Below are 16,783 nucleotides of genomic sequence, written 5' to 3' on the forward strand. Positions count from 1 at the left end.
CCCCCCCCCCCTCCCCGTGTCTACATCACAAAGAAACCAGCTGTAACGGAAATGCAGGAGAGAAGAAAGAAAAACTCTCACTGATAGATGGCGTACAGACACCCCAAGGCTCAGTAAACCGGAGCGGTCCGAATGAGGAGGCTTCTCACTCAAGGTGTGCAAATTGGAAGAAAACCTATCAGCACGACAAGTTTATGATTGACTTACCTCTCGATTCCGCTTGGGCGAAATGACGGAAAAGTCGAGAATGCGTAACAATGTCGATGGCTGCAGCACGACGAAGGACGAGAACAAAAAGAGACAAGAGAGAAAGGCGGCAATAAAAGGAAGAATGGAGATCTTCTACATCGCCTCTTTAGTTATCGTTTTGAAATCTCTTTCTGAACAGAGAGTGTTACGACTGAGAATCATTTTTGCTTTCATCTAGGAAAGCTCTTAGTTAACCCCTTATCAGAAGAGATGAAGACACGACCACTTCGGCTAACTGTAACAAGTTCTTCTTTTGTTCCGTCATGACAATTTTCAAGGAACAGTTACAACTCCATCATGCTTGAATAGTTCCCTTAATACATACTCTATATGTAGGAAGAAGAAGGGAAGGATCTCCTTCTCAGAATGTTTCTCTAATGGTATTGCTCCTCCAGAAGAACGAAGGGGAGAAGCTACAAAACCTCTCTTTGATGAGAATGGACTTCCATAATGAAGAAGTCGAACGATCGTACGAACAGTCTGATTCATTCCCTGCAAGAGCATTAGCATGAAGAAAGATGAGTACAAATACTAGTAGGGAGATCTTTCTATAAGTATGAAGAGAGACAGGTGCAGTAGACGAGATGATGCCTTGGTTTTAAAGAAAAACCAGGATAACTTTGTGAAAATGAGGGACCCGAGAAAAGAGAAGACAGCGAAGAGATCTTCCACCGTTTTCTCTACCTTTCTTCTCCTTAGATCGGGCGAGACGGAAGATGAAGAAGAACAGCACAACCAAGAGTGGAGAGGTATAGATAGCTGGAAGTCTTACCAGCAACTACCTCTGTTGCGGTTCGTCTCACTATCATTGTCAAAGTTTTGCGACTTTCAGGGACCACGAAATCAAGCAAGCGAAAGAGAGAAGGAAAGAAGGACAGAGAAAGTGAGAGAGGAAGGCAAAGGGAAGGATTATAGGAAAAAGGGCTGGCCAGCTGTTCTTTCTTTGCATACCTGCTGATGGATCAGGATTCTGACGCATCCATTCCGCCAGCTGACGAGCTATATCAATTCCAGCTAAGCGAGTCTTCAGATCTACAAAGAGAAAAAGATCGAATCACGAGAAAGATATCAGGTTACTGGGCTCGCGCTGTAGAAATGAAGTAGATCCTGAACTTGATTCTTTGGCACCGGAATTCTGTCCTTATATGATAGAGATAAACACATGGATTCGAGGTATGTGGGTAGGTATGTGAATTGAAGATAGATTGAGGATACTTTCACAGATAGAAATATTAGAGCGAGGTAGACAGATACAGAGATACATCCCTGTATAAGCAGTATCACCGTATTGCCTTTTGCCTCTTTATTCCCCTTCTTTTCTTTTTGTACCTCGTTCGCTCCTGTGTCATACGATCTCTTAACTGACTCCGGGCGGACTAGCAACATAATACGCCTACATTGAAATGAAGCAGTTGAAGCGCAGAAGCAGATGTGGACCCAGCGTTACTTCCGAAGTAAAAAAAGATCTCTCCTTGAAGATCGAATCTTGAAAAGGGTGGGCTCTAAGGCGCACACCTTTGATTTGGTGTGCACGGATGATCTGAAGAACGATGCCATGTGAACAGACACCACACCACTACAGACGGGACCAATTCTAGATGTATACATATATATATGTATACACGTATATGCAAGGAACGTATACAGTGAGAGCTACAGAGAAATGACTAGAGAGATGAAGATAATCTTTGTAGAGACGCCATGGGCCGGACCGGAATAGAGACATCGGTGATTTTTTTTTCTCAAGGCTTGTTGGGACACCCTCCCAACACAAACTAGATACTTACTGTGTACTCCATCTCTACAATCTCTCCCTCTCCGTACATAGGTAGTATAGAATACGTAGATATCCTAACCTAAATATATATATATATATATACGTATATACCTTCTTCAGCCTGTCTCTCTCCTTACCTACCTGCCTAAGTAGTATAGTCTGCACAGGCCTCGTAACCTATAACACGTTTATGTATAGCTTACCACGCATGACAAGAGAAGGTTCAGAAGCGATCTGCCGCTCTGTTTGAGTACGGTGGGGATGATATAGCGTCCCCGCAACTATGGCGGCTAATCCTCGCCTAGCCCAAGCTGTGGCCTTTCTATAGAGACCAATTCTTGCCCAAGCATAATAAGCAGATCTCTCTGCTCGACTGCAGGCCCATAGGAAATCTGCATCTTCCTTAATTTCGGGACGCGTCTCCATGGCAAAGCGGGCTTGACTTAATGCGAAATCTGTCAACGCGAGAACTCTCAATAAAGACTGCATCGCAGCATCTTTCTTATGCTGTAGATCACGGAGAGATTTCAACCGAAACCACAAGGCTCCCCGGAGACTGACAAGAATGGCCCCCATCTGTTCACGCCAGCGGATTCCATCTGGTCCATGAACGGCGTATGGATCTGAGGTGAGATTCGGGATGAAGAAGAAACAAAGGAACAAAACAAGCGCCGGTGCTTTCCCCTTTTTCAAATCTTCTCAACATCTTACGCCATACCCAGATAGCTTCACCGATCTTGGTCCTACCTATCCATCTAGGTATACCTGTCTTCATACGTCGAGGTAAGAAAACACTATGAACACAGCCAAAGCTTTGAGTTTCTTAGACCCCACGGTGACACGTCATGATATGTCTTCATCTGTTTCGAAATAGATCACGGTGCACTGTCAGGTGAGTAGAAGAGAGAGGAAAGAAACCAAGAAGATGAAAGAGACGGAAAAGACGGATACCCGGAACCAGGGTGAAAGAAGTGAGGGGAGAAAAACGCGAAGGTCTGCTCCTCTTCTCCATTCTCAACACTTCGGTGTTGAGAGCAACGCGAAATGAAAAGGAAAGTGCCCCATGAAGGAAGGAAAAGAGGAGAAAACTGACTGATCGGAAACAGAGTCCAAGTGTGTGTACGTACCGTCCGTCTATAGCAAACCACGAGCTAAACATAGAAACGGCTGCTAATGAAAAAAAAGTCACCTGAGTCACAGCCATAAGTTTTCGCTGCTCTCTTTCTTTCTATAGACATGGATCTCCGGCGTGTTGTTGAGCCCTCATTATTCCGCCTGCGTGTCTCTTTCCTCCCAGCATTTAGATGAAGCTAAACAAAGTCAGTCACGCTTTCTCTCTCACACAATGTCCCCAGTCCTACAAAACAGAAGACCTAGTTTGTCTGTACATACGTCGGCTATCTATGTATGGCTCTGTCTGAGGGGGCGCCTTCTTCTCATCAGGGGAAACACTCAACACACAAAAGCGCTCTAGATATATATCTATATCTGTGTGTACAACAACACGGTAGTAGATGTGGAAATCTATATCTATACTTATCTGTCTTGTCTATTGTAATGATTTACGATAGAAGGTTAGTTGTTCTCCAGGTCGCATCAAAGATGAACCCCGGATCAACATGACACTAGACCGTCTCCAAGTTAGGGATTTGAAAGGGGACACTTGAGGCATGTGTGTAAGCCCTCTCTCTCTCTTTGTTTCTGTAGCTCATGGTTCTAGAAGTCTATACCAAACAGAGACCGAGAGACGGATGAAGGAAGAGGCTTTTGAGGTGCTCTAGAACAACACGGCGGGGTTGGTTGGGAAAGAGAGAGAAGAGACATTTTACATCAGCAACGGCTCGACTCGCGAAACAAAGCGACGAAGAGCCAAGAAAGCCCGAGGGAAACTATCTAACCGAACAGAAGAAACCTCTTCGAGTGAGGGTTATGGGAAAAGATCTGAACAGTCCTGTATAGTACGATAAAAGCGGTGAGCAGCGAACATGGCTTTGGCGTCTCTAGGACAATGAAGGGCGTGGCGCACTGGTGGTTTGAGAAGACTGATGTTTCGCGTCTCTGTGGAATAGGGGATGGAGGGAAACAGAGCTTCATTCAGGTGACATCATATATATACGTACACATACATATGTTGAGACACGCAGCTTTGACGGCGAAACATTTGCAACGCCAGAAAGGCCATTTCTCTCTTAACAACACGGAATTTCTCTTCTTCTGGCTCTGCCGCTGAAGAACCTCTCCATGCACTACTGCGTGTCTGTTCTCTCGTGTTACTGTTTCGCTTCCCTTCTTCCTCTCTACTGTTATGAAGCTCGTGATCGAGAATCAGTCGAAACAACCTCCGAATACTTGTGCTATTCATGAAACTGCAGACAAAGAGCTTCCTTGACCTAAAAACACGTAGAAAAGAATCTCTATGCTCGGATGATCTGGATCTAATTTATCGAAAATGTTCGGAAGTACAAATTCAGTATAGAAGGACAGATGAAGGAAGTTCTCTTCACGCGTGTCCTCGACCGCTCACGTAGGGAAACCACTTCCGGGGTGAGTAGCGGTCTGAAGATCGGCAGAAGGTCTCTAAGAGATGCTAGAGGTTTGTAGGCTTTTCCTAAGTAAACAGGAACTAGCTGGGCGTTCGCTGTACGATTAGGATCTTCAGTGTCGAGCCAGTCCTCTTCTGTCTCCCCGGTCCAGTCGGTGGGTGATGTGTCTTCTGAATCTGTACACACATGCACATACATACATATATACGTATTTATACATGTGTACAGATCCATACCTGTATAACCATACACAAGGGTGTTGTTACAGACATACACACACATACATACCTATACAGCACCAGTGCACATGCTTGTCTTTTACCACAGCAAAACGCCATTCAACCTGAACAGTCCTAGATGAATCACGCCTTTCTTCCGTAACCCTCCGCCAAAAAACTCTTCACTCTTCTGTCTGCAAAATACTCTTATACTGAATTGTTTGCTTGTTTGTCCTTCATTTTCCTCGTCATTGCTGCCCCCCAGGGCCCTGCTTATCATCTCCATAGACAAGAATCCTAGATGATGCAGAGGCAGCTCATTATCACGGCAAAAAGGGGACAACAGAAAGAAGACAGCAGGCACAAGAGAAAGGCCGACGCCTCATGAGATTCACTCAAAGGGGTGTGCACACGCTTTTAAGGAAGACCCATACACATTAGTAGTCGACATCGATGAAGCAGGAAGAGGGAAAGAAACGAACGAAGGCGCGCCGGGTAGATAAGCGCCACCTATATGGAGAAGGGCTTCAGAAAAGTGGCTCCTCGAAGCAACGCAGTACCTTACTTCCTAGAACTTGAGGAAGCCACCGTATATAACACGTCACTAGACAGTGTGATTCGTATTGTTCTTGCTCGATGGATAGATAGTTACAGACCCGTGGGGTGAACTAAGTGAGGTCTTTGAAGACGCATGTAACTGGAGAGACAAGATGAAAAAGTAACCTGGTAACACATACACGGACATGTCTACCTCCAGCCACAGACATAGAAGCATGAAGAAGGAGAATCGTAGCTCAGCAATTTGTCTACAAAGAACATTTTCTTGATACATGTATATATACAGCCACCAATACACCCTCTCCCCCTACGCCACAGCTTTCTCGAGGGGAAAACTTAGTAAAGAGAGAAGAGAGTGAGGGTAATAGTCGCTCCTCGGCTGTAATGAGTCCTCTTACGAGTACCTGTGCTGGAGGATGTCTCTTCGTCAGGAAGAAGAGACCAGAGCCTCATCAGTTTCCCCACGGCACTCTCACGTGGAACGGCTGTAAATACACACATACACAGACCCATCACAACGAGAATTGGAAGTTCACCCGGAAACGAAACCTCATAGTTGAACATCAAACAGAAGAAGAGTTCATGACAGGTGAGTAAATAGAACAAAAGATAAAGAAGTCAAAATGTACAAAAGTGATAAAGAATTGCTGTTCCTGCTTTCCCTGGATGTGTGGGCAAGGCAGACAGACGTCTGGTGTAACGGGAAAGCAAGCCGCTCGGGAAGTCTTCGCATGCTCTTGAGCACCATACTCTAAGAAACCATGTGAAGCGAAAAGTTCTCTTTTCCCGTCTCAGACCGCCACCTGCACACATGCCTCAGAACTTTTTTTACGAAGGACGTCTGCGTACCTGTACATGTCTCTCTCGCAAAAGACTATACACATATATACTTATTCAGAGAGAGGGATGGAGATAGAGGCATATGTCTGCGTGTAAGGGAACTGGACACTCTCATTTTTTTTCTGCTTAAGCTGGGGCAATCACAGAGAGAAAGAGAGAGAAAGAAAGAAGAGAACTGCAGTCTCGGGGACTTGTTATGCAGTTCTCTTTCTGTCAGAATCCCGCTTTTCCTTCCTCTCGTTTCCTCCTCTTCCTCTCTCAAGTCCTGCACTATGCTGCTATGCTGATCTCTTCTGTTCTCTTCTACCGAAGCGAAACTTACAATACGACGATCTTAAGGCAGATGTGTAAGATGGAGGCGCCTGTCTTGTACTTCTCAAGACACTTCACTGATAACCCTACTGGAAAGATGTAACAAAAGCCTTACGGTGAACCCATCTGGTCCATATACTTGAAGAAGACACAAAGACAGCAGTCAGGACTCTCCAAGAAAAGTCTCTCTGACTGGAGAGGTCTGGCATCGTCATCAGCAACACCACCGATCGTTTCAGAAAGCGAAGAACTTCGCGGACTCTATCTACCTGGCGCTTATTGTCTATTGGACGAAAGGCAAATATGAGGAAAGAGCAGTTGCATACGGAGAGACAAGGCAAAAAAAGGGAAGTCGCTAGGACAAGAAGAAAAGATCTGCTATTACGAAGAAGCAGTGTGGTTGTATTGTATTCTTTCTAGGTGTGTCTCTTGAGAAGCTCGATAAAGACAGACATTCGCATATCCCTCATGCAGAGATTCCTAGAAAAGAAAGAAAAAGGGAGACCTGCATCGAACAACCACCCGTCGCACCCCCACTTCTCTGCCTCTTCTTTTTCTTCTTTTTCTTGTCTTTCTCTCTTTCGTCTCTTCACCGTGTTCAAGACGTCCACGGGAAAAGCCAAATCAGAACAAGAAATTTACTGTTGCTATCACATCGTCTTCACGAAGAAGAGTTGACGTCCTGTTCCTCATTCAACAACGGACCGCCGAGAAGAAGAGAGAGAAATAAGAAGACGTACATTCCAACTACTCAGAAACAGACAAGCAGGTGCATCCACAGCTTTCCCCTTTCTTTGCGCCCTTTCGGTCCCAGGGTTCAAAGAGCGAAGGGCGAAACGGAGTGGGCGACTGAAACGAAGACAGTGAAATACGTCCAAGGAAGCTTCTAGTATGCCGAACAAGACTTTGTGTTTTGATAACGAACAATGAACAGAAGAAGACAAACTCACTCATTCATTCTCGGTCCTTCTGTTCTTGAACGACATACCTTCAGCAAAATCAGGAGGCTGGCGAGATAGCCACCTGGTAAGTGCGGGTACCCAGGACTGTTCGCCAACCATGTGCAAGAGAACTGCCGACAAGAAGCAAGACACAAGACAAAAGCACGTATTTCCCCTCCTGCTCGAGACCCGTAAGTTGTTAAACGTTTACAGCAAGAACGAAGCTCCCCTATCAAGATCCGCAAAAGAACCGAAATTCTCCTGAATGGATACCTCCCCTCCTTTTTCTCCTGCTTTTTTCCAGTGTGTGACTTGGACACGTACGACAAAAGAAAACAAGATTGTCCGTTTTCTCGTCAAGATCCCACTCTTCGCGGCTTTTTCACAGCGTGGGCTCGTCTTGACCTCCCAGCTCTCCCCTTCTTGTTTGAATTCCTCTGTTCATTCCTACTGCTTCCGCTGCTGTAACTATTGAAGCCGGGAGCTGTACGTACACTCGGGCACGCCCATCCCTCAATTTGTGTATCTCTTTCTTTTCACCATGGATGGCGAGATACTTCTACCTAGGCTTAACTGGGTATATCTGTGTACACACCCCTGACGCGGCTCTTGTTCAGCTCCCTCTTCTGTTTCCTTCGAAAATGTGCGCACATGTGCCCTATTCTTTGCACCAGAAGACCTTGCATACCCTTTGTCAGGAGTGAAAATGAAGAACACGTGTGCTGTCGAAGGTGTCTGAAAAACTCAGCGCTTAGACTCGGACATTACAGACAAACATCACAGAGACTACGTTCTCTACTCTGCGGAGAGAAGAAAGAGGCAAGTAGAAACAAATGAGAAAAGCAGCACACGAAAGAAAAAGAAAAGCCAGAAGGTAAGATTACCACTCCTATCCGCTGCGAGCTGCTTGGCAATGGGATTGTCGCCTTTCTGTGATTTGCGGCCTTCTTCCTGTGATTTTGCATTGTTTCCCCGCTGAGGCTTTGGCAATTCTTCCTGGCCGCGAGCCCTCAACAGAGCTACGAAATTCAATGGACGAGACAGCCCTGCGACTAACTGTGTCAAGAATGTTTGAGCTGGATAGATGTATGCAGGTGGTATTCCTGTCCGAAGTAGTGCTGTCTCCATGAAAACTTGAGCTCTACGAAGACGCGCCATGACCGCCTTATCCATAGAGTGAAAATGGGCTCTGCTAACTAGTACGGCACGGACAATGTAAAACTGTAGCATAAGAAGGGACTTGAAGATATGGAGAAGTGCAGTCAGGTTTTTGTTCGACGTTCTTTTTAGCTGGATGAAACCCTGGCGAATAGAGTGCTGTGTCGGGGTGAATGCGAGACCACTCTTTATCCACTGCGCCTGTTTCTCCGGGGTGTCTGAGCGAAGGAGCACAAACAAGGGAAAGAAGGACCTAAAAATAGTGGCTCTTTTTCGATGTCTTTCAAGACAGTGGTAGTCTGGAGGCGTTACGCTCCTACTATATAGGGAAAAAGGAAGGCGGGATCCTCGGCAGGCTCGCTCTTCAAATAGACAGCCACAGAGATATCTTTCACAGAGAGAGAGAGTGAGAGAGAAAAAACGGGTTTACCTCCATACCTCTGAAGAAACAACTAGGCGCAGCAGAAAGCGAGAACTATGGAATAGCGGTGCGCCGTCCCCCAACAAGTCGGCCCCAGTGTCAACATTACCGTCCCAGTGATGAAGATGAAAGGAGGTTAGGCTGTATGGATTGCAGTGATAGTACTTGGGAAAAAATATCAGGGAGAAAGAAAGACCTACGCTACGATTTTTACATCGCAGGCTGGAAATGATTTGATAAATACTCCACAATTACCGTTTCCACATACCCCTGAACAGGTATATATATATATATACATACAAATGTTGACGCCTCATGGAAAAAAGAAGGCCTTGGTGAAGATGAGCATTATGCCACGTTGTGATAACTACAGTCGCTTGTCTGTCACACGGTGTAGTGGGTGATCCAATGGATGAAGGCCTGCTGTCTCTCTGATTCAATTCATGTAGCAAGCAGGTCCTACAGTGACAAGCTGTGCATGTACACTGCAGAGCCAAATATTAACAGAACGACTCTAAACCAGTCGACCCCAAGCGTCAGAACTGGGAAGTACTTCTGCTTCTGTCTGCTTAACGTGTGTGATCGGTTGCATGCAGATACACACATGCATAGTCATCAGCCCAGGAGTCTTCTATTGAGCGTGGTTTCCATACGGTCGAGCAAGCACATAAAAGGGATTTCGTGCTGGCATTTCCACCAAGAAAGTTCTCTAAAGACAGTGTGTAGATATACAGACGTACAACCGTACCCATAGCCACATCCCAACAAAGAGAGAAGCGTTAGACTATACAACGTAAAAGGAAACGTCAGAAGCAAAGTTAAGTAAACATAAATCTCGACGCTGCGTCAAGTCACACGGTGAAAAAAAAGTGCGGCCGTGCCGCACATCTTAGGCAATGAGGAGACAAGTAACAACGTAATTCAGGCTGATAGTGCTGCTACTTCATCATGAAGAGCCTAAAAAGCAGAAAATCTTTAAGTAGGGGAGACAACCGATCGGTTCACCCCATCCGGTGCTAGAGGGAGTATGATCATGATTTGTCCCCTAGCGGTCCAAAAGAAACATCGGAAACGGTCATTTTCAAAACAGCGACGTAAACAACACAAAAGAGCCAAAATGTCCGTGAAAGTGTGAAGGAGGTGCCATCACACCGTATGATGCAGCAGAAGACGCCAGTAGCAGCAGCAGCATCAAAAAAAGTGGGGTTCGTCGGTCACTTGAGGTAGATAACGGTGGCGTATAGCTAAGGTTCGAAATCAATCATATCGGGAGAGTTATGAGATTTGTCTTCCCCCTGCCCAACCTGTGACCATCTTTACCCTGAGACAGAAAAGAGATAGCTGAAACCCAGTTCTGCAGACGGGAAGTGCCAACTCGTCTTTTCTCCTTTTTCTCCGAGACAAAGAGATGGAAGAAGGAAAGCTTACCTAGGATAATCGAGCTGAGGTAAGGCCCAGCATACCTCCGGAAGAGTTGCACTGAGGCGGGGTCTAGCGACACATCTGCCTTGCTCAGGAAGTCATCATCCTCATCGTCATCTACCAAGAAACGATTAGAAAAGGAAAATCCCAAAACAGAAGAAATGATGAGATGCACGAAGAAGCGGATGTGGGGTCGGCGCGTAGAATGAACCAGAGGCAAATCTTGACGACCTCGAGATCTTTCATTATGACAGAAGAAAAGCCCTCATAGCCTGGTCAACAAGCAAGAGCCACTCTTCTGTGTGGTGTCCTCATCTGCTCGATACGCTCACACCAAGATGGGAAAAAATGCTGTTCTTAGACAAAGAAAGACCTGCCTATCTAAGACTGGGGAAACTAAGCACAAACAGCAAGAGACTAAGTACAGCGCTGGCTAGGCTGTAGTCTCCAACAGCCCTCGCAAGCGTCGGAGAACAAGAGGTATAGAAGAAAAGAGAAAGAGGACCATTAGGGTGGACGCGTTAAATGTCAGCGTTGCATTTGGGCCTTGAAGGATGACCGAAGTTTGTCTGTCCAATGAATCCACGCGGTTTATTCACACCCCCGTGATACTCTAGGCGTTCTACAACACATATCCCTGTCGTTGGCATCAACCGCCGCCCTCTTATCGACATGTGTAATTATACATAGGGAAATCAGGATATCCGCCCCTTCATAGACGGAGGACCAAACAGTTAGCAAGCCGCCCACGTGCCTGGGTGTTGCTGCCTGTACCCCAAGCAGCTTGATTTGAGGCTTCATGAGAAGAGGTCATCCCTACCCGAGATGGCCGGGAAAAGACGGGCGCCCGTCTCCGCTACAAACAAACTCCTACGCTTGTTCCCTTTCCGGGTATTATCAAACACAGTTACTTCTTGCTCTCACAGTCCCATACACTGTCTTGAGATAAGAGCGACTGTACACACACCACGTCCCCATACACCTCAGCATCCTTCTCACAGCACCCGGATGTGTAATGTGACTCTGTATAGGTCACAAAGACTGCTCAGTCTCCCTTTCCCTTCCGCCCGTGTTAGCGTCACTCGATCTAAAGTCGAGTTGGTTTGCGCGAAAATCCTGCCTCATAGTTCTCTTTGCCTCTTTTTCTCTCGAACCTCTCCCCCTCCAGTGTCAGTTTGATTCTCAGGCTAGAAAAATCGCTAAAACAAGCTCATCATACTTTTTACCATACTTAGCATATTCACGTTCTGTCTGTGCATATGCCATTCTACCCCCCGCTGGACCCTCACACTCAGTATTAAGGGCTGCCTTAGATACATCACAAGTACCTCCAGAGTTATAAGGAGGTAACAGAGACGTCACCCGGGAAAAGAATCTAATCTGGCAATAGGATTCACTCCTTCCTCGTACCGTGGCGACGAAAGAGAAAAGAACAAAGGATAGGCAAAGAGACGGGAGACGGAAAGCAGCAGACGAAGACGTAATGAAGCAGAAGGGAAACACACCAGAGAACATGACGGTTTTCGAAAATGTCTACGAAGTTCGTTCGAGGAACTCCATTCAACAGAGTCGTCCATCCTTAAAATTTTTGGCTGCGCTCAAAGACCGAGGGGAACAAAGGAAAACAGCAATACGAGTTTCTGAGTGGCGACGAACGACGCTTACAGTCTTCGACATCGATATGCTCATCTTGGGCCGATGTTCCAGGACCCTCGTCTGTGAGAGGGATTCCCTCCTCCCCTACAAAACAAGATGGCGGACGAAAAAACTGAACTTCACGTTCATAGAGAAAAGGAGGTCTCCTATCTATTCATGTAGTAGAGGCACATAAACACTATGACTCTTTCTCCAGTCTCTCCTTACTTCCTCTTCAGTTGCTTCATCTTTTTTCCCTCATTGCCTTTCACTTTTACGATGCAAGAAGAAGAATAAGAAGAAATCACAGGTCTGTGATACAAAGTAGCCTAGCTTTTCGCTAATGCGTTGGGGGCATTCTGAGTCTCTCGAGCTAGACCCCCTTTTCATCTGATGCTACGAGAGTCGCCAGAAAAACGATCAGAAGAACTCCCTTTCTTGAGCTCTCCCACCTTATCACCTCCACTACTTTTTGCAAATATCTGGAAGAAGAGTCTATCTATTTACATTACGCCAATCTCGTGAAGTGAGAATGAGACGAAGACAATGATGAATGTGGGCGTGTCTGCCCGTACCCAGCTACTTTAATTCCGAAGAAAGTATATGCCTCGGGAGCTACTGATCGTCCGCTCCTTTCTCCCATCTTCGTTTTACTCATACACGCAAACAGGCACGAACGCGGTGCATGATTCTCCAGCATGTTCTCAAATCACAGAAGTGCTTCTGACGACGCTAGTCTGTCTCACCCACGGGTCTGGCCAGCAGCCTCTCAGGCTCTCCTTCGTCTTCGGAATCGGAAAGCTCCTGAACCACAGCAGCTTGCCTCGCCGCCCCCGGCGCCACGGAAGGTCCTGCTTCTTCCTCGGCTTGCCTCTCGCTTTTCGTGGGAGAGGTTGTGTCATCAGAAGAGAGCGGCTCCAGAAGCACCGCCAAAATGTGCGGATACGCACGAAGCACCTCCGATAGGTCTCTCCTGGATTGCTTAGACGCTGTGAGAAAGGAAAAAAAGAAAGGAGGGAAAGGCATACGGAGAGAGAAAGGCGAAAGGAAGGGAAGATGATGATGTCAGCCATAGCCAATACTTCTTTCATTTCATGCCAGAAAATCAACAGAGCGGCATGAGGAAGCGAAGAAGAAAGGCACGTCTTTACAGAAAAAGGTATGTAGGGATAGAAAACGAGCTCGAGCAGGAGATGCAACATCGTCGAGGTGTTCTTCAGCAGGGTTAAGCGTACACCTGCGGAAGATATTCCAACAATTTCGTTTGAAGATACATGCGTGATCCACTGTAGGCCACTGTGGTGGGCTCCTGAAAAAAGTTTAGGCTCTGCAATAAACTGCACCCTTTCACCCTTCTCCAGTCTCATTCAGCTTTAGCCACGCCATTCGCTTGCATTGTCTTCTGTCGGCTTCACAGAAGGAATGAAAAAAAAAGGCATAGAATCGAACCTTGGTCGGAGAGAGCCAGAGAGCGATGAACATAATGAACACAGAAGTACTCCGCAAACAAATAGAGAAGCACCGTAAATCTTCTTACAATCTATCAGGAGACGAGATGCATATCATGCTATCAGTGAGTAGAAGAACAATCCCATGAAGGAGAGAGAGAGGAACTCCTGAGCACCGACCCGGGTAGCTTCCGGCAAAAGGAGCCAGAGAGGAAAACGCAGAAACAGCTCGAGACTTAGTGAGCCGCTGTAGGAATATGCCCCACATAGCTCCACTCCTCGCGCAGAGCTGACTTTGAAGAACTACGCCACGTCTACAGGCTCTTTGTTGGACTAGTAGTGTGACTGAAGCAAAAGGGTAGTGTGAGCTTTCTTAAAATCCGAAAGCATTCCACTGGTGTATAAACGTGAAGGAGATGCAAAAGCACTTTAGATTCCTTCCTGAGCTCTTTCCGTGACCCTTACACACGCACGTGCAGAAAGAATTCAATAGATAGACAGACAAATAGAATAATAGATGCGAACGCTGCGTTCTACTTGCGGGGAGGCGCTAAGCATCCTTCTAACAAGAGAAGAAGCTGTAGTAGCTGGGGACCAGCACAAGGGGAGAAAAGGTGACCAAGCAGGTGTCACCGGAGTTGAGCCACATGGTTCATCATTCCCTCCCTCTCTCCCTGTGTTTTCATGACACTACTTCAATCTATTGCTGGATACGACGAGACATCTGATTCCGTGATGGACATCCTTAGACCCGCTCTCAAAAGAGTGAGGACTGAGCAACATATCCTTCTTTTTTCCTACCCCCGGTATACCTCTCAGAACTTTCCAAGGTCCAGCTGTACCTACACTTCATTGCCCCACGATTCTACTAAAGAAAAACTGCAAGGTCCGCGCTTGCCTCTAACTACCCATGTCGACAGTGAAAAAACCAGCGCAACGTATGTTCAGTCCTGAAGCATGACGGTACACCACAGCACGCACTCCCAGTCAATGCATACGAAAGGCGCGAACGAGACGGAAGTAAAAAACGATAGACGATAGAACTGAAACAGGCCACGTACGTGACCGCGAAAGCATGTTCATCGCCCGGCTCGCTACGGAGGATCCACAGTCATTTCCTGTGCTTTCAACATGCCTCCACACCAGTGTGACTTCGCGTACGCTCTGTGTACCCTCTATCCCCGGAGTAGAGATAGTAGACACTAGCCTTCATGCTCTTCGCTTCATGTACATGGATGTATGAAAATGTCCCTGTGAAAAACTGTGTACAGAGAAAAGCCAATACTGAAGCGAAAGAACTCAATGAAAATAGCTTAGAAGTACTTCAGACCCCTTCTCAACGAACCATGGGGGTCCGCATGAAAGTCTTGTACGTCCATCATTTCCCTTCGACACTCACGTGGTGATGCTCCCATATGATCATCCTCGTCCGCTTCGTGCCGAGTTTTCCTCTTTCTTCCTCTGTCCTGCACTTCTATCCCCTCCGGTGCTGCGAATGTTTCCTGGCCTGTCAACTGCTCCTCTGCTTCTCTTGTGCCCTCCGAGCTCATAGAAGGGCTGCTAAAAATTACTTCTTGTTCTTCTTTCGTGCATGCCTCCAGGGATGGTGTTAGAGAAGAGGGAGGCGAAGTCGCTTGTTCACCTCCTTCTTCATTTCCCACCCCGACTGAAGCTAGAAGCCGATGAACGGAGCCCTCGGTGAAAGTCTCTATGTTGCCAGGATCATGGGGCTTTGAAAACAGATACCCGCATTTCACGACCAGTCGTCGTAGTATAAGGAAAAGAAGAGACAGAACTAGTAAAGACAGAGTGAGAGGTCGCCCCCGGTGTGTGCGATATTCGCCAATCTTTCCACGCAGAGGATAAGGAACACGGTTTCTTTTTCGACTGCCGCTGCTTTCATTCTCTCCCCCCCCAGCATCTCTTTCCGTAACCCTAACGTCATCTCGATTTGCCTGGACAGCTGGGAAACCTTTGCGGCCTGCTACCGAAACCGAGGCAGAAGCCTCCTCGTTTTCAAGAAAGGAAGACAACTCAGTAGAAGAGATGTAAGAAGAATTGAGGTTCCCCCGTGAGCGGGGGGGTACATCCCGCTCGGGGCTGTTGCCTTCCATCTCTTCAAGGGACCTGGATAGCTATCCTCCACCCAGTACAGAGGCTTTCACCGCATCAAGGCGCAGTATACGTCGCTGAAGACGCTGAGAAGGTAGCAGCCCTCGCAATTCCAGTTGATCTCCGGCAGCAGCCCAAGGCGACTTGACGAGCTCAAGGAGTTAGTGGGTAGAGTGGAACGACTACACGCGTCGTCGTCGGCCTACTAAATAAGCTCTAAAGCGACTTCAGGAAAACCGGATATTGCTGTGGGGTTTGTCACCTCTTCTGTCAAACGTAGAAGAAGCCCGCGGCAACGTCACCTCTAGGAATTGTGGCATGCAAAAGAAAAAATTGCAGGTCAGAACTCTTGGCTGGAACGCCAGGGCTTCGAACAAAGGGCCTGTAGAGAATTATTCCGTTGCCTATCGAATAAAGAGGACTTCGTAACCTGCTTAAATGTGAGAAGGATAGAGGGTGGGAAAAAGAGCACGAGGGTGAGCGGTTACGGTCGTCCCCTCGGGTCCCCGAGGGGCCCACTATCGAACCGAGGAGAGTAGCTAGCCAGCCGTGCAAGCGTCCTCAGGTCGGGTAGAGCACGTTAACAGTCAAATCTTAAGCGACCCAATTGGCAAGCGGACACACCACGTAGAAAGCGACGCTGGCAACACCTTCCTTCTCACGCCTTTCTTGTACGCGCACTAATACTGTGGCGCCGGCTATGCGCCTTCTCGCATCCCTCTTGCGGCCTGTGCTGTACTGCATACTAGCCACGTAAGCTCCGGCATGTTCGCGGGCCTAGCGCCCGCGAGTGTGTTACGACGTGGAGGACGGTGTGCGATCACCCGGGCTACCGGCTCCTGGGGGGAAACGAACAGAACTATGTTTTTGCTCGTCAGTGTTGCCACCGAGGCTTACACGTGGGAGGACCGCATGGCTGATTAACCGCGGGACTCTTCTTTTTTTGCTTTGCGTGTCGCGCGCGAATGTAGTTGTGGACCTGGTAATGCCAGCGCGGAGGAGAAATGGTGCTCGGCTGCGCGGGCGATGAAGGGGCAATGTACGAGCAACAGGTGCTGCATTGCTGCTTAAAAAACGACTGCGCCGGCTACAACCTGTGGTGCCCGCTGCGCAACAGCGGGCGCAACTAGATACTAAGGGTTCGCCAGT

At 47.4% G+C, this 16,783-nt stretch overlaps 1 protein-coding gene across 1 annotated transcript; it reads right to left on the reverse strand.

The window, feature by feature from the left end:
• Positions 1 to 154: 154 nt before the first annotated feature.
• Positions 155 to 16,243, reverse strand: CSUI_008537 (uncharacterized protein). Its single transcript, XM_068068666.1, has 11 exons — positions 14,922 to 16,243; positions 12,821 to 13,063; positions 12,105 to 12,179; positions 10,446 to 10,556; positions 8,323 to 8,814; positions 7,486 to 7,569; positions 5,744 to 5,830; positions 4,551 to 4,745; positions 2,230 to 2,649; positions 1,201 to 1,281; positions 155 to 267 (listed from the first exon to the last, which is right to left on the reverse strand). Exons 1-11 carry the CDS (start codon positions 15,634 to 15,636, stop codon positions 179 to 181), a joined length of 2,592 nt encoding a protein of 863 aa, XP_067919358.1. The 5' UTR covers positions 15,637 to 16,243; the 3' UTR covers positions 155 to 178.
• Positions 16,244 to 16,783: the final 540 nt, after the last annotated feature.

Source organism: Cystoisospora suis (assembly GCF_002600585.1).
Source record: "Cystoisospora suis strain Wien I chromosome Unknown contig_4812, whole genome shotgun sequence".
Classification (NCBI taxonomy): domain Eukaryota; phylum Apicomplexa; class Conoidasida; order Eucoccidiorida; family Sarcocystidae; genus Cystoisospora; species Cystoisospora suis.